Source organism: Pelodiscus sinensis, chromosome 2 (assembly GCF_052426305.1).
Source record: "Pelodiscus sinensis isolate ZL-2025 chromosome 2, ASM5242630v1, whole genome shotgun sequence".
Taxonomy (NCBI): domain Eukaryota; kingdom Metazoa; phylum Chordata; order Testudines; family Trionychidae; genus Pelodiscus; species Pelodiscus sinensis.
The window spans coordinates 79,337,413-79,363,395 of NC_143053.1; the positions used below are offsets into that span (position 1 = coordinate 79,337,413).

At 42.5% G+C, this 25,983-nt stretch overlaps 1 protein-coding gene and 1 long non-coding RNA gene across 5 annotated transcripts in view; one reads left to right on the plus strand and one right to left on the minus strand.

Moving 5' to 3' along the window:
• Positions 1-854: 854 nt before the first annotated feature.
• On the plus strand, positions 855-19,290 carry LOC102446106 (uncharacterized). Its single transcript, XR_016348787.1, has 5 exons — positions 855-5,609; positions 5,864-5,990; positions 8,368-8,469; positions 14,010-14,211; positions 18,499-19,290. It is a non-coding gene; the product is annotated as an uncharacterized LOC102446106 (long non-coding RNA).
• LAMA3 (laminin subunit alpha 3) overlaps positions 13,479-25,983 on the minus strand; it is a 194,752-nt gene continuing 182,247 nt past the window's right edge. For all 4 annotated transcript variants that reach the window (XM_025181720.3, XM_075920832.2, XM_014570532.4 and 1 more), the window contains 10 exons: positions 24,931-25,059; positions 23,102-23,237; positions 22,653-22,816; positions 20,583-20,772; positions 19,290-19,430; positions 18,279-18,438; positions 17,919-18,049; positions 17,123-17,216; positions 16,661-16,780; positions 13,479-14,059 (listed from right to left, as the gene is read on the minus strand). In XM_025181720.3, coding sequence (XP_025037505.3) covers positions 13,914-14,059; positions 16,661-16,780; positions 17,123-17,216; positions 17,919-18,049; positions 18,279-18,438; positions 19,290-19,430; positions 20,583-20,772; positions 22,653-22,816; positions 23,102-23,237; positions 24,931-25,059 — 1,411 coding nt within the window. In that variant the 3' untranslated portion in view covers positions 13,479-13,913. The remainder of the gene's footprint in view (positions 14,060-16,660; positions 16,781-17,122; positions 17,217-17,918; positions 18,050-18,278; positions 18,439-19,289; positions 19,431-20,582; positions 20,773-22,652; positions 22,817-23,101; positions 23,238-24,930; positions 25,060-25,983) is intronic.

The following is a 25,983-nucleotide window of genomic DNA, read 5'->3' on the forward strand; positions in this document are numbered from 1 at the left end:
ACTTGACTTTTCAAATGAAACTTGGCATTTATAGACATCCTTTTAACATGTTTTCTGAGCTTAGGGCAAAAATTTCCAACATGTCCCTTGATTCCGACTATCTCAATTGATAGATGCACATCTTAGCACTCTAATGGGTCAGCTTCTGCCCTCCACAGACAGATAGCACATCCCAAAATGGGCACTCATCAGACAAGGGACTCAGATTAGTGGACACTTGATAACATTTATCTTTGCTATCAAAAAACATCAGGACCAATTCATAACTATGGACTGAGGAGAGATTAGACCACAGCTTATATTTTGCAAAAGAAACAGCTTATATTTTGCAATTAAAGTGAAATTACAAACTCAAAATTGCACGTGTAATGATAATTAAAGGTGAAACTAAGAACATTTATTATTTTATTATCTTAATTAATATACAATATGATCCATATTCAAATATGGCAGAACCAATATTAACAACCCTAATCTTTTTTAATGTCCTTGGATCCTAAATGCTCACAACAGCGCCTGATACAGAATATTGCCTTTTTACACCATATGCTGGGTGAGTTGTTCAGTATTAATTCATTAGGTGCTCCATGTTATTTCACCACTATCTGCCCAAGAGGCTTAGTGCCCTATACCATGAAAGCTTCCTTCAGTGGTTAGTGAACTGTACCACATATAGTGTGGTAGCACTTTATAGACAAACAAAACATGTAGATGGTATCATGAGATTTTGAGCCTACTTCTTCAGATGACCGGAGTTATGAGTAGGGGATATGAAAACTCGAAATAAACAGGAGAAGGGAAAGGGGGTTATTTCGAGTTTTCATATCCCCTACTCATAGCTCCGGTCATCTGAAGAAGTGGGCTGTGCCCACGAAAGCTCATGATACCATCTACATGTTTTGTTAGTCTATAAAATGCTACCGATCATTTGTTTTTTTCTGTAACAGACTAACTCGGCTACCCCCTAAAGCTCCTGTACCACATATGTGTAACACACAACAATAATCATGATACTAGAGTCGGGAAATGTATTGAAGACCATTGTTTTGTAAGTATCTCTTCTATACATAACACAGGAAAATCATCTCTTCCTCCCCATGAGGGCTCTTCATTTTTTATTCCATTAACATTTTTCCACATGAATTTTTTTTCTTTTTATCAGAAATCATTTTACTCAGTTGCACTTCCTTCAGAAAGCAGTCTTCTCTCTCTTTTTTCCCCCTCTCTTTCTCCCTTCCTTTCTTTCATCGGGTTGTTTTTTTAAAGAGTTGTAGCCACACACATCCACATCTTATAGTCACACCTTTTTTTAATCTCTCTCATGGTGTTTGGGTTACATTTCCCCTTAGAGTGCCATATCCTATATATCACATAGCAGTATCATTCTGTGTTTGCAGGGGAGGGAGTGTGTGTACACACTCATCTCTCCAACCCTTCAAATATCATTCAATACAGAAGATAATACCGAGGTGCTGAGAGAAGGATGCTGGAATGATGGGGAAATACTAGTGTGGTCTATGAAAGCCATTTCACCTGCACCCGGGGCTCATATTAACATCATGATGAACTGTTGTATCATCAGCACAGAGATGCACGCAGCTAACCACACTACACTTAAGTAAATCAGTTAAAAAAAACACTTGAGTAACCAAAGCATTAATAATAGGGAGTTTCCCTTGTAATTGGAAACAGGATTGCTTTCACTCTTGTGAGCCTCTTCCTTTATTGAGCTCTACTGATAGCAATGTGGGCTAATTATTTATTGTGACTGAATTTTATACAAAGGCTGCATCCACCTTCAAAGGGTTAGCAAAGTGACTTTCCTGGCAAGTGCATTGGGAGCTCAGTGGTGCTGGAGCCATGTGGATAGCCCCCTCATTTTGCTTTCTTCTTGCTCTAATTAGGTGGAGGCGGAGGAGGGCAGCTGGTGGTGGAACTAGAGTCAGGGGAGAGGAGATTAATTGGCTAGATCAGAGGCAGGAAAAAGCAGAACAAGAGAGGAGTAAAAGCAGAGGGACAGAACTGGAGGAGACTGGATGAGGTTGGAGACAGAGGTAGTGGAGGTAGGAGAAAAACTAGGTGAAACAGAGTGGGTAGATGAGGGCTTCTATGTAGATTCATGGTAGGATTTCGTTACATTAGTGCTAAGTGTTATTATAAAGGGCACTACGGACATATGCTGTGGACTTTCACGATAGTAGGAGAAACAAGTCCTGTGGCATGTTAAAGACTGACAGATTTATTTGGGCATAAACTTTTCATGGGTACAAACCACTTCATCAGATGCACATCTGACAAAGTGTTTTATACTCACGAGGCTAGGTCTACACTAGGAGATAAGTACAAATTAAGATACACAATTCCAGCTATGTTAATTGTGTAGCTTGAGTCTAAGTATCTTAAATTGAATTTTGGTGCCATTCATACTGCAGGAGGTTGATGGGAGCACTCTCCCTTCGACTTCCCTTACTCTGCTTAGGAGCAGGACTACCAGCATCAATAGGAGCACCCTTCTCAGTTAAAAATTAATGTCTTCCCTCAACTCACTAATTCAAACCCCAGAAGATCAACTGCAGCTGCATCAATCTTCTCTATAGGGTAGACATGGTCTTAGTCTTTATGGTGCTACAGGACTTCTCGTTTTTGCAGATCCAGACTAACATAGCTACCCCTCTGAGACTTGATATTAGAGTTAGCATGATGGGGGAACATCACATAGTAGTTCCTCCCTTATAGTTGAAGCCCATCACATTCAGGCTTTATTGAGTTCTGTAGACATTGTCTAACATGTTCTACAAATGCTATGAATTCTACTGAGCACACTTGTGGTATGATGTTGATCAGCAGCCATATACTCTCAAGCAGGCACAGATCTACATGTACTGTATGGGTAAGTCTACACTGGCGCATTCTCACGCAAAAACTCTTTCGCGGAAGAGTTCTTCTGCAAAAACTCTTCTAGAAGAGAGCGTCTACACTGGCATGTGCTTTTGTGCAAGAGATATGCTTTTGCGCAAGAGCATCCATGCCAGTGTAGATGCTGTCTTGCACAAGAAAGCTCTGATGGCCATTTTAACCATAGGGCTTTATTGTGCAAGAAATTCATGTTGCCTGTCTAACCTGGCCTCTTCTGAAAGAGCTCTTGCACAAAAGAGCTTATTCCTGAGCAGGAGTGTCAAGAGTTCTAGCGCAAGAAGCCCTGATTTTATACATTAGAATGTCAGTTTACTTGCACAAGAACACGCAGCCAGTGTAGACAGGCAGCAAGTTTTTGCGCAAGAGCAGTTGCTTTTGCGCGAGATCGTGCCTGTGTAGACACAGCTTATCTGTATAGTTTGCCTTCATTCAGTTATATCATCATATTCCTGAACTTTCAAAGAGTTCCAAAGAAAGAATTGATTCACGTCTTCTAGAAGTTTGTCTTAACATTTTTGCCTGGATATGTTTTGTTCAGTCTATCTCCACTCAAACGATCCACACACATGTAATAACACCACAGTGCTTGTTAGTGCCAGCCAGGCTCCATGGTGAGGATTTGTTCATAATTGTTAAAGGACAGTGATTCTTCCAAAGAACCATACATTGAATTTGCATTAGCTATTGATCTCCCCACAGACTTTTTGGCACTTGTAACAAACATACAACTATTTTCATACAGGTTTTCAAAAATAAGTTTTTTCCTGGTTTTTTAAATTTTCTTTAGGGTTTTTGTACCCAAGTTATTATGAGAAATGGTGGTGATACCAATAAAACCAAATTGATGATAAGCTATAGCAATTGGAAGTTATAAATTAGTTAACTTTCAGATTAGTAATACAGTAATTATCTAAAACATTTTAAATAGTGGCTCTCATGCATATTTTTAAATGCTTCAACACACGGTGAAAACCTCCATGATTTTCTTTACTGTAACTGTTTGGCTTTAATTTAATTACTTGAATTATTTTTATCTTCATCTACTAAAGTTTGCTGGCAAAGTTATGGTTCGGTGTGGCGTATGTAATTTGTGTTTGTTCAGTTGTCATAATTTAAAGGGCCTACCTACTAGAACAAGAGAGGCACAAAAAAAATCAATAAAATACATAAATAAGTCATATGGAAATGTTACTAAATATACCAAAGAATCTCTTTCAAACATATAAGGATTGTTTATCAAAGATGCTTGCATAATTGTCAGACCCTCAGTTGAAGGCAAATCCATTGCCCACCTCAGCTCAAGAAGACAGAGCTGTAGCAGATAGGAGGTGGATGGGATGGCTAATCCCCATCTTTAAAGTTAAGTAGCCATTTCATGGAATCTATCCCATTCCAATGGCTATAGTTGCCCTATAACTTCATTTAGGCCTGCCCTTCTCTAGCTTGTCCCTATCCCTCCCCCCTGCTTGCCCTGACCTCTGTTGCAGGAGAGATTTATTGATAGAGGTTCCAGTTCCACTAAATGGCACTCACGAATCCACTACACAGTACTGTACCTGGATTGTGTAGGACTAATCAAACTTGTTGTACATGGCCAGTGGTAGCTTATATGTAGTTCTTCACCTGGAGCTGCTAACACCCATCCCCCCTGTCCAAAGTACTGGGCTCTGTCATAAAAGGGATGAGAATCTCCCTTATGTTTCCCACAACAGTATGTGCAGCAAACCATACCCCAGGTTCCATTGCTAGTAGTCTGCACAACATTGAAAGCAATGGTAGGATCTGTGAATTTCCCAGGTGTGATTGTGATCCAGTTTAGTTATATGTCTCCTAAGCTGAGATGGATCTGAGGTGCTGAATTCAGATCCAGAGCCAAACTTTCCTACAGTTTAAAAGGTGCTTGGATTCAGGTTTTTGTTTTGGCCAGATGCCGGGAGACAGTTTCTGACACAAAGTTCTGAGCCAGAAATGAATCTTCTCAAGAGGCCAGAGGACAGGATTGGGAACTGAACTAAAGGCCCTGATTCTATCTTTTCTTTCAATGGAAGTATTGGATTTGGATGAGGTTACAGTACTTGGGCGGAGGTTGATTAGCTCACTTGTTACACACAAAGTACTGTTGTTCTCAGAATGGATCAAAGAAGCAAAGATTCAGTCTGATCAAAGCTGCACAAAGGGGTTTAAGCTCAGTCACACAACATTCTTCATAAACATAAGGAGCCCAGTTTTCAGTGTGCCACAGAAGAGACGTGCTTCAGCTGGCATTCTTAATGGGGCCAGCAAAATAGGCAGGAAGAGGTGTGGAAAGCTTTAGGGATGACTAATTGCTATTTGCTGCTGTAAACAGACGTGTTTAATTAGCTGGTAGCTGCATGCATTTAAATTTGTTTATCTGTCATTAGAAGCCAGATGTTTTCTTGCACCACACACATTGGAGCAAAGAGGAGAAAGAAGAGTCTGAAAGGAGAAAAGAAATATGTGTGTGTGGCAGCCTCACATCATCTTTCTTCCTCTTTCCATCCCTGTTCCCTCAGATCTCCTTGGTGTGAACACACTGAGAGTTTGCAGGGGAATGCCTGGCCTCAGAAGAGATGGAGCCACAAAGAACCTGACAGCCTGCTGCTGGGCAAACCGGCAGGAATGAATGCTGCTCAGTAACAGGGAGCCAGGCTATACGGGCACATGGGAAGCAGGTTAGATGCTCAGGATCAGAGCCTGATTTTTGCACAGACTGTGTATGTTGCCAGGTTTAATGGCTGGACCACTTGCTGCCTTCATGGAGCTTGAATGGATTGCCTCTGGACAGGACCATGTTCAGTCACAGAGTTTGTTCATGGGAGGCCATGAGAGCCTGCCTGCCTCCTAGGCAGGTGCTTATTGAGGATCTTTCCTCAACCCTCTTTTTGTCTCTACTTTGCCTATAACCACTTTTTACTTGTTTTGGCAGTGCACGTGTAACACCAACAGGTGAAACCGAACCAGGGACTTCTGGAGCTTAGTACATGAGCTTCCACTGCAGGAGCCAAAAGCCAGCTGGCTCTCACCTATGGCTGAAGAGTAGGCTCATTCTCTCTGTAAGTGGTCTCACTACCAGTAGATGGGGCAGCACAGCATACCCAGATGATGTGTGGGGGTTACACACGGATTTTACCTTTTTCTCCTGTCAGTTTTTTAGGCAATGTAAGAATTATGTTTCTGTAAGAATAGACATATTTGTTGTGGCTTAGCTATATGAAGACTGTTTCACACTTGTATATACTTACATAGCTTTTCCCCCCCTCAATATTGCATATTTAACTGGAAGGAGGATGGGTGAATATCAGAGAATATGTATTGAGAAAATGGTCTCAAGTTGCAGTGGGGAAAGTCTAGGTTGGATATTAGGAAAAACTGTTTCGCTAGGAGGGTGGAGAAGTACTGGAATGGGTTACCTAGGGAGGAGGTGGAATCGCCATCCCTAGAGGTTTTTAAATCTTGGCCTGACAAAGCCCCTGGCTGGGTTAATTTAGTTGGGATCGGTCCTGCTTTGGGAAGGGGGCTGGACTTGATGACCTCCTTAGATCTCTTCCAGCTTATGATTCTATGATTTTTTTTAAATGTTCATAAAGAGCCTGATTCAGCAGCTCTTTCCATGGTCTTCAGAAGACTTTGGATCGAGCCCACATACATTCTTGGAGAACAGAAGAGAGCTTACTTTGCCCCTTGCATGTACTATTTTGATTACTGTATTCTTGAATAATGTTTCAGTGCTCTGATTTCAGTAAAGGGATAGTTAAAAATTATGAATTATTGTACATCCTTATTCCACAAATGGGATTGTTTCACCACAAAGTGTGTTAGTGTAGTCTCTGAGAAAAGAGTTGGTGTCCATATATCTTACATATTCCATAAGCTATAGGGTCTGCTTGATAATATGATCATTCAATCTTACAGAAAGTCATCAGAATGCTTCCCACTTAGGATTAATGGTAAATGCTGTTACTGAAGATAAATGCTAGAAACACAGGCAAGATGTTTCCGAGTGCCTTTGTCCTCCTAAATTATTTTTTCATATTTATTTGGTCCTCAGAAACAGCAATTGGTTGCATGGCAAAGTAATATTAGTCAAGTATTAACATTTCCCTTTTAGCTGTAGTCATAGACTCACAAAAATGTACAGCTGTAAGGACCTTAAGAACTGAAGTCCAGTTCCTGTGCTGAGGCAGGACCAAGTAAACCTAGACCATCCCTGGCATGTGTTTGTCCAATCTACAGTAATTCCTCATTTAACACGTGCCCGCTTAACATTTTGCGACAATATTCCCTTAAAAAAAAATCGTGCTTTTTGAATTACATGACTGTCCCACGATTTCCCCAGCCAGCCCATTGCTGGCGGCTGCACAGGGCTTCCCCCGCCTCCCTGCAAAGCGGCAGAGGGTTCGCCGCTCACCACGCCGTTCCTTGCTGCCTCACCGGCTGCTTTGCCCCCGCTTGCAGGCTAGTGGCTGGATTTCCCCAGCCGGACCATCACCAGTGGCAGAGGGTTTGCAAAGCGGCAGAGGGTTTGCTGCTCACCACTCTGTTCCCCAGCGACCCCCCCACTCACCAGACGCAGTGCGGGTCCCGGCAGACCAGTCACAGGGACATACTCCCAACCCAATCCCCCTCCTCTCTCCTCCCTTTCCCCAGAGCTAAACACCTCTCCTCCCTGCTGTAACCCAATCCCCTTTCTCCCCCAACCTTATGTCCCGGTTCCAACAGACACCACCCCTGGAAACACAACCCCCACCTTTTCCATTATTTTCAATGGGAAAATTGACCCCACATAACACTTTCACTTAACACAATCATTTTCTGAAATAGAGCTATAGTTTTAAATGAGGAATTACTGTATTCTTAAAAACCTCCAATAATCCAGCTTCCTCAACTTCCTTTGGAAGTCTGTTCTGGAGCATAACTACATTTAGCTGTTTGGAATGGAAATCCATCAACCATAACACCAGACTTTATGGCAGGGTCACTCCCACTCCTGGGTCCCAGAACCCTGTCTCACTCGCCTTGTTTCAGCATTTGGCTTTCTGTCCCTGGCAAACCAGTGGTGTGTTGGGGCCAATGCCCTGGGCCAGTCCTCCTCTGGCCACTTGAGGAAAAGGAATCTCCAAACACTCCCTGCCCGAGTCCCTCCCCTCCTACCTTTAGGGGCCCCTTATCAGTTGTTTGCTCCACTCCCCCAGTATCCTCCCCCACAGGGAAGGCTTTTAAAGAGGTCCCGTGGCAGCCTGGATCAACTCACCTGGCCCTTAATTGTGTTATAGCAGCCCTGTCTCAGCTGCCCCTGCTTAGCTAGGGCTGTTGCTGGTTTTTTTAAGAGCTGCCTCTCTCCTCTTCTATCAAGCCCTTTAAGTGGTCCGGTCACACCTTAAAGTCAGAAAGTTTTCCCTATTTTCACACCTACATCTTTTTTTGCTACAGATTAAGACCGTTACTTCTCATCCTGCCTTTCGTGGACATGGAGAACAAGTAGGCACAGCCTTCTTTATAACAGCCCTTAATGTATTTGAAGACTGTTATCAGGTAATACTATGTATCAGCTGGAAACAAGGCACTCCAGCTCAGCATGACCAGCCCCTTCCCCACCTCTGCCTGCAAATATGATGCCCGAGTCAGCAGTTGTGAGAAGGAGATTAGTACTCATGTCTTGTAGAGTTAGTGCCTAGAGTAATGCTATCCAATTAGTTTGCAAATCTATCCATTTTAAAATCAAGTGGTTTCTTCTGCAAAGGGTCCTACTTAATGTCCTTTTAGGAGACACATGGGGTGCGTCTAGATTGGTAAGATTTTGCGCAAAAGCAGCTGCCAGCTGTCTACACTGGCCACTTGAATTTGCGCAAGAGCACTGACTTTGTAATGTACAAAATCAGTGCTTCTTGCACAAATACTTTCACGCTCCTGCTCGGGAAAAAGTCCTCTTGCGCAAGAGTGCCAGTGTAGACAGGGAAGAACTGTTTTGCACAAAAAAGCCCCGATGGCTAAAATGGCGATAGGGGCTTTCTTGCGCAAAATCGCATCTAGACTGGCCACGGATGCTTTTGCCCAAAAGCACTTTTTGCACAAAAGCATCCATGCCAATCTAGACACGCTTTTGCGGAAATACTTTTAACGGAAAAACTATTTCCGCAAAATCATAGAATCATAGGACTGGAAGGGACCTCGAGAGGTCATCGAGTCCAGCCCCCCGCCCTCAAGGCAGGACCAAGCTCCGTCTACACCATCCCTCACAGATGTCTATCTAACCTGTTCTTAAATATCTCCAGAGAGGGAGATTCCACCACCTCCCTTGGCAATTTATTCCAATATTTGACCACCCTGACAGTTAGGAATTTTTTCCTAATGTCCAATCTAAACCTCCCTTGCTGCACTTTAAGCCCATTACTCCTTGTCCTGTCCTCAGAAACCAAGAGGAACAAATTTTCTCCTTCCTCCTTGTGACACCCTTTTAGATATTTGAAAACCGCTATCATGTCCCCCCTTAATCTTCTTTTTTCCAAACTAAACAAGCCCAGTTCATGAAGCCTGGCTTCATAGGTCATGTTCTCTAGACCTTTAATCATTCTTGTCGCTCTTCTCTGTACCCTTTCCAATTTCTCCACATCTTTCTTGAAATGTGGCGCCCAGAACTGGACACAGTACTCCAGCTGAGGCATAACTAGTGCAGAGTAGAGCGGCAGAATGACTTCACGAGTTTTGCTTACAACACACCTGTTGATACAACCTAGAATCATATTTGCTTTTTTTGCAACAGCATCACACTGTTGACTCATATTCAACTTGTGGTCCACTATGACCCCTAGATCCCTTTCCGCCATGCTCCTTCCTAGACAGTCGCTTCCCATCTTGTATGTATGGAACTGATTGTTCCTTCCTAAGTGGAGCACTGTGCCAGTCTAGACACAGCCATGGAGATTGATAGAAAATTGTACCTGTTTGTTTTATTTCTGACATGAGCTAAAGAAAGAAGTAGACATTTTTAAAAATTACACTCTCTCCCCCCCCCCCCCCCACACACACACACAATTAAACAGGCCAAGAGCACAGCAAGGAATGCATTGTGAAGCCATAATATAATGCAGGATCTGCTCAGGGAGGCAGGGCCATTGTGTGTATGGTTATGCAGCCATTGTGTGTATGGGGGAGAGATGTACTTCATAGGAGGCAGCAGGATAAACAAAGCTTTGATGTTCCCAGCAGGGGGAGAACAATATGAAATAAAACTGCTCATTGCTGACTGGGGAAAAAGGATACAAATACAGTAGAAAATAAAGACAGGAGAGAGCCACCACACTTGTTCTTTTGTTGGAGGTGGAACAGTTGGGTAGCAGATGAAAGGGCCATGGATTGGCTGAAGGATTTATTAGCCAATTGTAGATCTGTGTGTGTCTAGGTGCATATATATCCAAGTTCTTGATTGTTTTACTTGTTGGCACAAGTTGCTGAGACGAGCTGATGTTATGGAACAATCAGTTGACTATGGGACTGACAGAAATGATGAAAAACAGAACTGACTTTGCAACACAATTACAGTACATATTAGAGTTTGTTAGCTTTTAAGTAATACCAATCACTAAAGATTATTCAATATAACTGTCTAAATATATTTCCAGTCAGCACTAGAACGAGCTCTGGTTAAATGAAAGGGTCTGGAATCTGAGATCTGCCTAGGGCTGTGATACAAAATCTTAGCTATTGCAAAATTAGAAATTATTTTTGGGGTTGTTCTATGGCCTGTGCTATACAGAAGGTCAGACTAGATCAGGGGTGGTCAACCCATTTAACAGAAAGAGCCAAAACAGCGGTGGAAAAAATGCGAACAGCCGCACCAGAATTGTCCAAAAAAAAAAAAAAAGAAGCTCCCCCCCGGAACAGAATTGTCAAGCAAAAACAACAAATTTTTTTTTAAAGGTGGCTGCTCCTTTAAGATGGCCACCATCTTGGCCTCCATTTTTAAAACCCCGCAGCTCTGACCCAGTAAGCACAGGGAAGCCGAAGGCCCAGGTGGGAGCCAGCAGAAGCCATTGTGGGGGCGCAGGAGCAGCTTCACAAGCCACACTTTTGGGGGGCAAGAGCCGCATGCGGCTCAGGAGCCGCATGCTGGCCACGGCTGGACTAGATTATCACAGTACATCCTTCTGGCCTTCGAATTCAAGAGCTTTCTGGGTTGTGGGGAGGAGGACTAGACTGACTGACACTACTTTGGGAGGCAGGAAGAATCTGCTGCAGAGAGCGGTTTGGCATGCAGGAATTATGGGAATACTGCTGGGCAATTGCTGGAGAATTTATCATTGTCTTGTGCAAGAGGGGACTCCAGGCTGGTGCAAAGTGATAGGGTGCAGAAGGGGATGAGGGGTGTGGCCTCTGGAAGGAAGTTTGGTGCAGAAGGGGGCTCTGGGCTGGGCCAAAGGACTTGGGTGTTGGGTCTGGGAGTCTGAATGCAGGAGAGGGGGTGAGGTGCGGGAAGGAGATGTGAGGTGTAGGCTCTGACAGCATAGCAGGCCTGAGGCAGGCTGCCTACCTGCCATGGCCCCACGTTGCTCCTGGAAGCATCTGGCTGCTGGCATGTCTCTGCATGCTCCTTAGGGGAAGGGGGGCATCTGGTCTCTGTGTGCACCTGCACCACCTGTAGCTCCTATTGGCTGCTTCCCGGCCACTAGGATTTGTGAGGACAGTGCTGGGGTCAACAGCAGTAGATGGACCTGCCTCCGTCCCCACCATGGGCGTGCAGAGACATTTCAGCAGCCATCTCCTTCCAGCCAGCCAGCGGGTAGCCTGCCTGAGTCCTGTTGAACCACTAGACTTTTAGCAGCCAGGAGATTGCAATTGAGTGGCAAAGGCTACAGCTGTGGTCACCAACCAGTAGATCACAATCTACCGGTAGATCTCGGAGGCTCTAAGAGTAGCTCTTGAGCCCTCTCTGAACTGCGCGCCTGCACAATACATTTACATTAGATTTCCTCATTTGAGGAGCAGCTACTCACCGAGCAACAGCACAGGTGAGTAGCTGCGAGGAATGGTGGGAATTTTTTTTTAAAGTAGCAGTATAAGGATTGGGGATAGCAAGTGATGGAGAGGAGGAGAAGAGAGAGGGCGGGGCTTCAGGGAAGGGGCGGGGCGGTAGATCTTGGCTTGGTCTGTCATTTAAAAAGTGATCTTGGGTGTAAAAAGATTGGAGACCACTGGGCTACAGGATCAACCAGTTGGTCATGATCAATGGGTTGCAGACCACTGTTGAGTATAAAGAAGCAAATAAAGTAAATTTAGTGGGGGGTTTTTTTCCAAAAAATAGCTGCCCGCAAGGGCACAGCCAAAGAGCCACATGCTCTAGTCTCCGTCACAGTTCATCCTCTGTGCAGTTTCTTCACACCCTGTCTGCCCCTCACCCCCCACTAGAATTAGACTGATGACATGCAGTGTTCTGTGGCAGCATAGCCAAAGAGGGACTGGCTTTGCCCATCACAGAATCACCATCCAAAAAGGAGCAAGTTTCAACACAGATCTGGTATAATGGAGGGTTTTTTGTTTGATTAACAAATTAAAGCATTGAAGCCACAAGATAATGTATGCAAGTCATGCTCAAATCTATCTAGCTAGGCAGCATGTGTTATACCCATTCTACATGTCCTGTAAACTCTCACAGGTAGGAAGGGCTTCTGAATCTTTGGCTGGAAGGCATTGGAGGTGAAACTCACAGACTTGTTTATACTGCCACCTAATGGCTAACTTTAGGAACAATGTTAGAGCTTCCAAAGAGACTTGCCTAGCTAAGCCTTGGAAGGGAGTGAGTGGAGTTGTCAAAGATGGGGACTACAGCCCTGCTGAGGAGTGAACTAAAGCTTAAATACGTAGAAAATGCTGGGCTTGAATGAGGCTGGCGATTGAAGCCCCACAACATCTACTCAGTCCAGCCCCATATGCATAACAAGGTAAACAGGGTTCTGGAGGGATTATAGACAAAAAATGAAAATTTGAACATCAGATTAAATATTTTCCTGATTTTAATGTTGCACAGGCCTGCTGAAGGGGGTGGGAAAAGGAGGCAGAGGCCCCAGGGCCTGGCGATTCAACTGGTGTTGCAGCTTGTGCTGTGTAAGTGTGTGAGGTACCTCTGTGTTAATGTATCTGCCTTGTCTTCATTTCATCGCAAAAAGAAACAGAGCATCTATCCTGGCTCTGAGGTCCATAGGGAAAATTATCTTAATCAGAAGTGTTTCAGATCTAAATTCTGTTGAAGAGAAATATGGCACCAGTCCTGCTTACTCAAGTTGTCTCCTTGAAGTCAATGGCTATGGGTGAACAAGTTAAGGGAAAAAATACATATTTGAAGAATTTAGTCTTCTTACCCAAATAAGAATATAGAAGACTTAAAAAGAGCACACTGCATTTATTTGGCTCCAGAACTTTTAGCACACCAACAATCTTCCAGCGTTCTACTCTTTAAAGTGCTTCAAAAATAATAATATTTATATTATTGTTTTTAACATTAATATACGCTTCAGTATAAATGCTGTTCATCAACCCAAAGACATGTATATTTTTAAAATAAAATTATTTATATTAGGCCAGATTCTGCAATCACTTACACTAACATAAAACCAAAATAACTCCAGTTAAGTCAATAGAGTTATTCTAATTCTACATCAAGGATGCTGAATTCAGTGTGTGGCCCACAACGTGTATATACAACACTAGTTTATATTTTATGTATATGTCACACACCCAATGAATTACCATGTGAAGCAATACAATTTAATAAAAAGTCCAACAAAACCAAGACTTTTAATTAGCTCTAGCACAGGCCGCCATTCCAGAAGATGCATCAACTTGTAAGTCATTTTGAACATCATAATTGATGAGTGAAACAGTGCTCAGGGAAGAGAAAACCATACTTCAGTAATTCTCTCAGTACATCAGGTGATCCAAATCAATGAGTGTACAAATAATTTCCTTAATATGTAATGGCAAAGTTAATTGGCAGGGCACCCATGCAAGCTGACTACTCCGTGGACCTCTGAAATTTTGCTGTTGGAGACAGGCTTATCATTTATTTTAATGTTTTGCAGACAGCCAAGGAACGAGTCCCGAACAGGAAGCCATGGTGTTTCCAAATTCGCTGTAAAGACAAAAATGAAAGAGCAGCTCAATAATATGACCTATTTTCACTGGCTACAGCACGCAGGTGGCTTTAGGAGTAAGAGGATTGGAGAGACTTTATTTTCAGATGCCAACATTTGATGCCAACATTTCAAGTTGAACTTTACTACGGTAAATACAATAATTTCAGTGATATTGATGGGTGTGAATGCACCCTTCAGTTAATACAACTGGAAGGATAAATTCATCTCAAGCCCCCACCTAAGACAAAAGGAGTATGAGAACCTGCCAAGGAGTTGGGACTATATGGGCAGAGGGCCTTCTTTGTTTTGGTGGGAGGATGGGGGAACACAACCAGGCAGTAGAGACACATGCGACTAGTCGACTACCCAATAAGCATATGCTTATCGTTTAGTCGAGTAGTGACCCAACTCATCACTCCCCCCATCCACTTGCTGCCTCTATCAGAGAGAGGCAGCAACGGGTGGGGAGAGCAGGAGCTGTTGCTAGGGGGAGCCAGCTTAAAAGCCAATTCTCCCCAGCACCGTCTCTGCAGGGGGGAGGAAAGGCAGGGGAACACAGGGTGAGCGGGGACTCAAGCAGTGGAGCTCTTGCTACATTTCAAAGGCAGAAGTGCAACAGGAGAACACTAGGGCTGTGTCTACACTGGGCCACTTATTCCGGAAAATCAGCCGCTTTTCCGTAATAAGCTGTGAGCTGTCTACACTGGCCCTTGAATTTCTGGAAAAGCAACGACGATCTACTGTACAAAATCAGCCGCTATTCCAGAAAAGCTACGCTGCTCCCGCTCGGGCATAAGTCCTTATTCCAGAACACTGTTCCGGAAAAGGGCCAGTGTAGACAGCCCAGTAGTCTTTTCCGGAAAAAAGCCCCGATCGCAAAAATGACGATCGGGGCTCTTTTCCGGAAAAGCGCGTCTACATTGGCCACGGATGCTTTTCCGGAAAAGCAGCCTGCTAATGTAGACACTCTTTTTCCGGAAATACTTATAACGAAAACTACTCTGTTTTAAGCATTTCCGGAAATTCATGCCAGTGTAGACACAGCCTAGGTGAGCGGGGACTGCTTGAGTACCCGCTTGTCCCGTGTTCTGACTGCTGCTCGTCTGCCTTCAGTTCTGACTACATTTAAAAGGAAGAAGAGCAGCCGGGATAGCGTGCACCCCACCTCCCCCTTATCAACTAATCGAGTAGTCGATGGAAGTTCCATCGACTACTCAATTAGCTGATTAATCGAAATTTAACATCCCTACCAGGCAGGTGTCTGAGACAGCATGATGTGACCCGGAAAGATGCTTAGAGAAAAATGCTGTTTGGGAAGTTTTGGTCAAAAGAAGCGTGGGCATGTAAGCTAAGAAACTCCTTTTTGCTTTTGCTTCCCTCCTGCATTCAGAAAAGCAGGACTTTGGGTGAATGAAACTCCATCATCGGTTTTTACTCTGAACTGAAGCATCCCGAGGATCCCTAATTTAGATGGGGTGAAAACAGAAGAAGGGCCATCAGACTCAGTATAAATACTGAAATGTTCATAGTATTGCCCCTTTTTGATCAGAGGCCTAGCTTGGATTGCAGAAAAGAGCAAGTGTCAGATCTGAGGCTCTCTCTGCCTTCCTCACTGCACCCGTTCATTTTTACACTAGCATTTTTTACCTCCCTCTTGGCTCAAATTTCACATAACAGAATTGTGACCCCTGTAGCACAGAAAAAACCAAACTCTGAGGCTACGTCTACACTGGCAAAAACTCTTCCAGAAGAGAGCGTCTACACTGGCATGTGCCTTTGCGCAAGAGATGTGCTTTTGCGCAAGAGCATTCATGCCAGTGTAGACGCTCTCTTCCGCAAGAAAGCGACGATGGCCATTTTAATCATAGGGCTTTCTTGCGCAAGAAATTCATGTTGCCTGTCTACACTGGGCTCTTGCGCAAGAACAGTTGCTCAAAAGGGCTTATTCCTGAGCAGGAGCATCATAGTTCTGGCACAAGAAGCCCTGATTTCATACATCAGTACGTCAGTGTTCTTGCGCAAGAACTCACGGTCAGTGTAGACAGGCAGCAAGTTTTGGTGCAAAAGCAGCCGTTTTTGCGCAAGATCGCACCAAGGTAGACACAGCCTGATTGTGGGGCTAGGACAGTGAGGAGGTATTGACAGCACAGACCCTGATAGAGCCAGGCAGACTTCGGAGCGATGGGAAAGTTGGGATACAGTGCAAATCCATAGGGTTCCCAATGGATGGCACTGACCTCTAAAGATAACAGATGTGTGGGTTTACAGCAGTGGGTCTGCTCCCGATGCCAGGTTTGGTTGACACATGAAAGTTATATCAGTATAACTATGTAAGTTGAGGTATGCAAAAACTATTCCCCTGACTGATGTAGCTTTGCCAACTTAACTCACAGAGTAGACATAGCTATGTCTACTGAAGAGTGCTTCTGTTCCTAATGGATGAAAATGATGAAATAATACAAGCTAAGTCTCCTGTCATGTGTTTTTTCCCTTATAGGGGATGATATGGTTCATAGCATGTTTATTGTTTTTTTCTGAAAGGAAAAAAGTCAAAACACCAGGAGGAGCAATGAAAGATTAATTTTAAGTAATATTACCTGGAATGCTTCCAAAATAAAGTGAATGAGCCACATTAGCAGAAAGTGTGGCAGAGAAGCCAATGGTAGAGTTGCTCTTTGTATCCACATCCAGCTGCACAAGGTGTTGTTTCTTAGTTACTGTAAGAAATTTGGTAAATCAGTAACTTTGCACTAGTTAAGCATCCACTGGCCCTAACTTACTATTTTAAGAAGCATTTGTCTTTCAGGAATGTGATTTACAGGGGAAGTTTTAGTTCACTATTATTCCAAAGTCAAACTGACATATCAAAAACTCTGGGACTGAAAAACGATTCAACATGAAAGCCCAGATGTTTTCTCCCCTATATGCAATCTTAGAATAATAACAGGTGTTCTCAGAAGAAACAACAATGGAATTACTTAAAATTTGGGGCTACGACAGTCTTTGTTGTTTTCCCCACCCTTTCCAGTTTCAGAAGCGCAGGCAAGAGGATACTGTACCTGCTATCGAGTGCCACTGTCCATCACACAGTGACTGCTGAGGTGTGACAGTTGTCTGGAACTCTCTAGCACCATTATTTCCAGAGACAGCAACCTGTAATACAGTCATCTCTCAAATTATTAGGGAAAAGAGAGACAAAAGAATATCCTGCCCTAAACAATTTACTGAACTTGCTGACTGGTGCATTCTCCCAACACTTTAAAAGGCAGAGTCAAAATATTTGGACTCCCAGACTTCCTTAAAGGAAGGTAGATTCTACAGTATCCTCAGAGAGCACTGTTTATACTCTATAAACACATCCCTCCATCCCCTTGCCTTGACTCCTTCGTTTCCTCCAACCTTTCTGACACATCCTTCAGCTGCCACAAAAGATACTAAAATAGAGCTGCTGAGATTCTGCGCTGGGTATGTGCAGAAAGCTAAGGAGAAACTACACAGGGGTTTGCACAGAGCAGTGCTCCATGGATGTGCTCTTCCTAGCAGCTTTGCAAAGGGCGCATCTAATGGTTCCACGATCCACTGTCCTAAACCCTTTTAGATTTTTGCTCTTTGTCCTGAGGAGTGGAGGATTCTCTGCACGGTTATGGAGCTGCCCCTTGCAAGCCTGTGTGCATATAATGGAAGCTGGTCATACTGGTTTAGTAACAGATTTAGGGTCCAAGCTCCCAAGAGGTGATTATAAGACACCACCATGATGGGGTTTTTTTGTATAAAGTTAGTGTGGTTTTCAAAGTAAGGTCTCTCTCTTCTAAGTTATGGTAAAAAAATGCAAATGCAAATGAATCATATACTCACCCTTCCTGCCTCCATGTAAACAGTAAAATAGTTGCCTTGTTTGTTTCCGGTATGGAGTAAGACACCAGTGAGGCTTCTGACACGGATGTTAAATATGATTTTAAATTCCAAACCCATCACAAAAGAATTATCTGCAGGTATAAAAGGGGGAGGAGGGAGAATAATTAGAACAGCACATTAAAAAGGGAAACATATCATACATACACACAAGTATCAGTTTGTTATACAATACAGATACACACACACACACACACAAATATCAGTTTGTGATACAATACAGATATAGCTCCATTATCTAGCTAGCTAGGATTATTATATAATAAAGACATATCTTCCTGTAGTGATTGCTGCACTACTTACCAATGATGATATATCCCCCTTCATTAAAGAAATATACCCCAGTCTCCAAAGAACCATCCAAACATGGAGGGACACCAATGTTCTGGTGAGGAGTATTAATGACCTTTCCATTCATTTTGAAATTTCTCAGGCAACCCACAAAACTCTTTCTTGGTATATTCTGAAAACATATTTAAAACATGAACAACAACAACATGGTTTATTTTATTTTTTATTTTAGCAATGGATCAGCCAAGCAGTTCTTCAGCATTGTTTGATGGTGGAAAACCCACCTAAAGACTCTTCCTGATACAGTGAAAATGGGTACTATGTCATGAAACAATGCCAATGAATTATTAAAAAGTCAAGCATTCTAGAAAATGTTGAAATATTGGAAGGGTTATTACTAGGATCCTATCAATTACATAGCCATGAAAAACATGTCACACACTGTGAGAAAAGCCCTTTTTCTGTGAAATCTTATTTGTAGAACAGATGTCTTCCAATGAGACATCAAAGTACTGACAACATACTGTCCACGCACCCACCCACCCTAACAGGTCATTTTTAAAGGTGACAGAAGCAATGCATACCTAAGATTAGAATCAGGTTCTACATCTATAATTAATCACTGTGATTTGAGGAGGGATAAGTGGGAATCCCTCCCTCCTGTACTGAATATTACTAAATCTAGTATAGCTGGAAACACCTGAAGTATCTACTGAAGTAAACATTCTAAGGGAAAGGGATGTTCATGGAGAAAAGAGAAATTTGACTTTTGGAGGCAAAGGGGAATTGGGGCAGCACATGGCTGCAATCAGTTTATAGACTGAAATGCTGATAATCTGTGTCAAATTGAGGACTGAGCATACAGGTGGGGATTGAAGGAGCCTATAATTAGGAATTTGCGGACACCATATATAGATGACCGTAGTAATCTAAATCTCATCATTATGATCTCCCTTTACAACACTTCAGTGTCTTCATCTGCAGTGCATGAAAAGCCAAACAAACAAAATCTCCATTATTTACCTGTACTTTCAGGGATGGAAGTCCACCCAGATAGACTGGTGGCTTAATGCTGAAGGTGGAATTACTTGCCAATTTTCCTTCCTTGACCCTCAGACCATCAATAACAAGACGGCCATTTTTCCCATCTATACTGAATACCACCTTTAAGGAGAAAAGCATAATTAACATTAGACGCATTGGGTGGGATTTCAAATCACATATGTGAGGTAGAAGCACAAGTCCCAATGAAAGTCAGTGGAACTTGTGCTCCTAAATTATATTGGTACTTTTGAAAATCCTATCCACCAAGTTATAGACTGGATAGTTCTAAAATCAATGCACATTTTTGAAAGCTCACTTGAAACTAACAAAAATATAAAGAAAGTTGGTGCACAACACGCTATTTCAAATGCCTTATAGTTGAAAACTAAGGGTATGTCTACACTACCCCGCTAGTTCGAACTAGCGGGGTAATGTAGGCATACCGCACTTGCAAATGAAGCCCGGGATTTGAATTTCCCGGGCTTCATTTGCATAAGCGGGGAGCCGCCATTTTTAAAACCCCGCTGGTTCGAACCCCGTGCAGCGCGGCTACACGGGGCTCGAACTAGGTAGTTCGGACTAGGCTTCCTATTCCGAACTACCGGTACACCACGAGGTGTACTGGTAGTTCGGAATAGGAAGCCTAGTCCGAACTACCTAGTTCGAGCCCCGTGTAGCCGCGCTGCGCGGAGTTTTAAAAATGGCGGCTCCCCGCTTATGCAAATGAAGCCCGGGAAATTCAAATCCCGGGCTTCATTTGCAAGTGCGGTATGCCTACATTACCCTCCTAGTTCGAACTAGGGGGTAGTGTAGACATACCCTAAAAGACTATTTTGCACATCCAGCAATGCATCAGTTACCCAAGTTCATTGTTTTTCATTGCTCCATTATATAACCAGTGTAATTCCATTGACTTTCTAGATATACATCACTGGGCATCAGAATAATGCCTTATACCAAAATGTCTCCTCCCCACAGATACATAATCACTACTTTAATGTTCTCTTTTGTGGGGGGGAGGCAAAGTTTCCTCAAATAATACCAGTATTGTTACAATACTAATTCCCTTAGAACTACGACACTACCATAAGCTCTCTGACAACTAAGACCTGTCATCCACATGAACCTTCAACCTCAAGAACTCACTCCTCAAGATGAACATATTCCTGGCATATTACAATTCTGAGCATTTATGGCTTTGCATGTTAAGTGCTATGCATATTTTTCAATGGTTCATACAGTTAACTTTGTCCCAAATGTCATAATACTTACAGTATGCCACTGCCCATCATTGTATTTTGCTTTGCTTTTGATTTTAATTTTCCTTCCTCCAGCACCAAATGAAAAGACAAAACGTCCCTTTGAAACATAAAGAGCCATATAAGAGCTCTCAGGCTTACTTCCCACAAAAAATATCATTCCTCCCGTAGATGCAGTCCGTACATCGACTGAAAAATGTGACCTTTAGTGGAAAGAGAGTAGCAAAGAAGACATTAGAATGTGGCCTTGTTTTGCTTATTGTCATACCTTTTCCACATCCTTTAGAAAAATGCAAGGTGGCCTGAATCTGCTCTGACTTATACCAGTGTAAATAAGGAATCACTCCACTGAAGTTGTTGGCATTATCAATATAAGACTGGATGCATATGTGATCCCAAATGTTACACTTACTGTCATGCTGTGCAGGAAGTTGTATGTGAATTAAGGATGCTAAATATAGATTAATTTACTAGTCAAGTAGTCGATGGAACTTCCATCGACTACTCTAGAGACACTTCCGCATTCCTCCTTTGAAATGTACAAGAGCCCCAGCGGCATCTCTTGTGCATTTCAAAGTTGGAACTCTTCATGGATCAACTTCCTGCTGGCCCTGGGCTGCACGCAGCGTGCCGGCTTTGAAATGTACAAGAGTCCCCAGTGGGAGCTCTTGTGCATTTCAAAGCAGAAGTGCCCGCCTGGAGCATGGGGTCAGTGGGGGACTCAGAGGCCCCACTGACTCCGGGCTCCATGCGGCGCTGCCACTTTGAAATGCCGCACGGAGCCCAGGATCAGCTGGGAACTCCCCAGCTGACCCCGGTTCTGTGGAAATGCCACACAGAGCCCAGGGTTCCATGCGGTGTTGCCACTTTGAAGTACTCCCCTTTTCTCCCTCCCCTTGCTGCCTCTATCTGATTGAGGCAGTAAGGGGGGGAGCAATTAATAGACTATGCTGTCGACTATCCAATAAGCATTTGCTTATTGGATAGTTGACTAGTCCTTTACATCCCTAATGTGAATTCAGTGGAACAAATATATATAGTCATGTATGACCAGTGCTTTAAAATGAGAGGATTTATTAAGTATTTGAATGCTGATGAGGCATTCAGTACTGTAGTAAATTTAAAGTAGTGGATATCTTCACTGTTTGGTAGCCACTGAATTAAATATCCTCTCTGAACAGAGAAGCCATATAGTGTGACCTGAATTCTAGTCTTGGCAAACTAACAGAAGCAACAACTTTGACATAAAAGGACACTGTTCTGAAAAATCTAGTCATTGGTCTCAGATAGTTCCACCTCAGAAATCAATAATGGAAGCAGTCTCGTCTTAACTGTTCGATGGAATGTAGCAAGAGATTTTTTTATATATAAACACAAATCAAATAGTTTGCTAACAAAATAGTGCCTTTTGGTTGGAATCATAATTATGTTTTATACCATTCATGTTTCTGAATGTGGACTGAAGTTGCCAGGTTTAGACTCAATGGCTGTGTCTAGACTGGTAAGTTTTTCCGCAAAAGCTACTGCTTTTGCGGAAAAACTTGCCAGCTGTCTACACTGGCCGCTTGAATTTCCTCGAGAACACTGACGATCTCATGTAAGAAATCAGTGCTTCTTGCGGAAATACTATGCTGCTCCTGTTCGGGCAAAAGTCCTTTTGCGCAAAAGAGCCAGTGTAGACAGCTCAGGTTTGTTTTGCGCAAAAGCGTGTCTAGATTGGCATGGACGCTTTTCTTCAAAAGCACTTTTTGTGGAAAAACGTCCGTGCCAACCTAGACGCTCTTTTCCGCAAATGCTTTTAACGGAAAACTTTTCCGTTAAAAGCATTTGCGGAAAATCATGCCAATCTAGACGTAGCCAATGTGCACTAAATTCAAGCATCTCACTCCAGGCAACCTGTTCAGCTTTGTTTTGTAGAAACAAAGATTGGGAGAAAATGTTCTCTGTCAAGCCCTTAAGAGAACAATCAAAGTGCATCCCATTACTCCAGAAGAGAGAGACATTGCGAAATCATAATCCTTAGCACCTACAGGTTCATTGAAGAATACAGCATTGGAAGTTGAATGGAGAATAATCACATTACCTGTCTGTCAAGGATGTCTGGGAAAGTGTATATAGCAAATGACTGTTAGGAGTGTTGCCAAACTGATAAGATCCATTGATGAAATTTAGCTGAGTAGATAAAACACAGCTTTTCTGGTCTAGCTGCACTTCAGCACCTCTCAGATAAGCAAGGTGCTTTTCCTTCTGTAATCACAAGAGAATTTAAATCTATAATACAGAGAACTATAATAAAATAATTCAGTATACCTATTTCATAGTTCACAACAGAATCACTGAGCATCCCCTTTGAGTGGCTAATGAACTGTTACCATTCTGGAGAGTTGGTATGTTGAGTATGGGATATGGAGAAAGGAGAGCTGTTCTCGATGCTAGATGGAAAAGGAGTAACACAGCCCTGGCAGCCCATGATGGTGGAGCCTAAGCCTGAGAATCAATGTAGATTGGAGTTTATTATAAAGATAAACAAACCTTAGAGACATTAGAATCTGCTAATTCTTTCAGCAGCATTGGCTGGGGTGGCTTGTATATCCTGCAGGCTCCCACAGAGACACCAGTCTTCTCAGTATAATTGATTAGATTTTGAACTTGAGGGAGCTGATCTGTCCTAGAATGAGGAATAAACATGAGGAATGAGAATGAACAAAGAGTACTCCAGGAGACCACCCTTTATCATCCCTATTCGTTAATGAAAACCACCAGCTGTATTGTTGAAACTTTATTCTAAAGCAGGATTGTTTGGACACACAGTCTTACAAGTTGATCTACTTTCAATGACAGTGTGTTCTAGGGACATCTGCCAATTTTCACCTGTCACAACAGCATGATTTATATTAGTGATCCTAAACTCTTGGCACAGGCATATCCAGAATCACTATAAGAAGAACTCATATATTTTGCCTTAGCATGTGATGTTACTAGGAAATCATCTGGTGCTGTAACACTGGCAGCTTGTGCAGGCCAAGCCTAATTAAAGATCTCAGCTGCTCCCTTGGGGGGAAAAAATCCTTGAAGATATTGTATGATCTACTGAGTGGGAAAACTGCACCAAATGAAAGGAGCTCTTGCCTGATTAATCCCACTTCTGCTATATTCATACCGCTAAGGAACTGAGGTACCCTGTTGCCAGAAATATTTTAAAAACCAATTTTTTTGGTGCAAAGGTCAAATCAATGAGAATACATGTACATATATGTAGGTTGTAAGGTTGAAAGAATCTCTCCGGAATTGGCCTTTGTAGATCACAGATGCACAACGCTAAGGCAAAGATTTAATGAAGATATATATAAACTAGGGATGTAAGTGACTAGTTAAGTCACTACTTGACTAGTTGCTTCTCCTCCCCACTGCCTCTATCAGAGGCAGCAAGGAAGGAGGGAGCAGGAGCCACTGCTTAAAAGTCTCTGTAGGGGGAGGGGGAGGGGGAGGTAGAGGCACAGCAGGGGACTGGGCGTGAGCTGGGAATCGGATGTCCCAGCTCGTGTATGGTCCCAGAAGCTGTGCCTCTGCTTTTGAAATGTAGCAAGAGCATTTCAAAGGCAGAAGTGCAGCAGGGATAGTGAGCACCTCTGCTCTCTCTTTATCAACTAATTGATTCCATCGACTACTTGATTAGCTGATTAATAAAAATTTAACATCCTTAATACAAACCAAAAATACATCATAGTTTTTGGGACACCACACACACTCATGTACATTGAAACACTCAATAGTCAGCAGAAAGAAGCAGGCTCCAGTTGGGATAATACCTGTGACAGGAATTAATCTGATGATTGAAAACACTTTAGGTGAAATTTCTTTTTTAAATTGGCCTGCAAAAATACATCTGTGTGGAGGGAAAAAACTGGGTAACATAAATCAGCAATCAGATCTTTTTACAAATACCCCTAGTTGTTGATGTAATTATTCATTTTGCAAATACAAATGTGGTTTGCTCATTCAGCTTATCTGGCTGCACATGTATTTGTGGTGAGTACAACTTAGGCATACATGTTTGAAAATTTTGGGCTTTGCAATATATGTATCTCAATATAATGATGCCTTTAAAACAAACTTCTAATGAAGGAATAAATTCATATTGCTCAATGCATCAAAAGATCAAAATCCATTAATTCTTACAAAAGTAATGAATTGGACAAACACAAGAATTTGCTATGCAACAAGGTATGCATTAGCAAGATTTTATATTTCTAGAAGAAATGCAGATTAGTAAGAAACAATTCCAATTATTCATAAAGGAAAAGAGGATTTTTTTTCTTTACCCCAATGTCTTCAACTAAAGAGATTCCCAAGTTAAGTACCTTTGTATAAAAACATTTGAGACGCAACCTTCAAAATTATTCCCACCCAATTGTATAGGTTGACTCAGTCTTATTTCTTGAAGTTCAGCAGTCATTGACAAAGGCAGATCATCAACCAGCAGCCTTGCCCTGAAAGACAAATAAAAATAAGAGTGAAAAATGTAGGAAAAACTAGTCAAGTAAATGAATATATATTTTTAAAGAAAGATCTGACACACATATGCCTTTCTCTTCCATTTTAATTCTGAATGGAGTTTACAGGCCTGGTCTCCTATCACTTCCATGGGTTTTATACCAGCACTGGTTCATTGGTTTAAATGCATTTAAAATGAGCAGTGCAGCTAGTGACAGTCCAATGTAGCCTTACATTCTTTGGGGAGATCTTCGCTTCACTGAAGTCAACTTCTGTAGACTTCAGTGGGACCAGGATTTCACCCCTTATGCCAAAAGGAAACAGTTCTTGGCAAGTCAGACACTGCGAGTACAGAAAACTCTGAAAGTTATCATTAGCCCACAGTTTTAATACAGCCACAGGCTATTTTTCAACCCATTCTTTTTATCTCGCACAAGTTTTATGTTATATAACCCCTACAGAGATCAGCATGTTTTAGAAGTCATCTAATTTCCAGTAAGTTAGATACATTTCTATAAATCATATCATCTGTTAGATCACTATTGAGAAACTTAGGAGAGATATTACCCTTCCTTCTCAGGCCTGTAAAAAGAGCTACATTAAGTAGGTTTGCAATTTACATTCAAAGATGTGAAGACAATGAGTATGAGAAGCTTTCCAAAGCTACAACTTGCCTAAGAACATAAGAACAGCCATACTGGGTCAGACCAAAGGTCCATCTAGCCCAGTGTCCTGTCTGCCGACAGTGACCTGTACCAGATACCCCAGAGGGAGGGATCACAACAGGTACGTCTCATGTGATCCCGCCCCTGTCACCCACTCCAGAGAAACAGAGGCTTGGAATACCATTTCTATCTATCCTGGCTGAAAGCCATTGATGGACCTGACCTCCATGAATCTATCTAGCTCTATTTTGAACC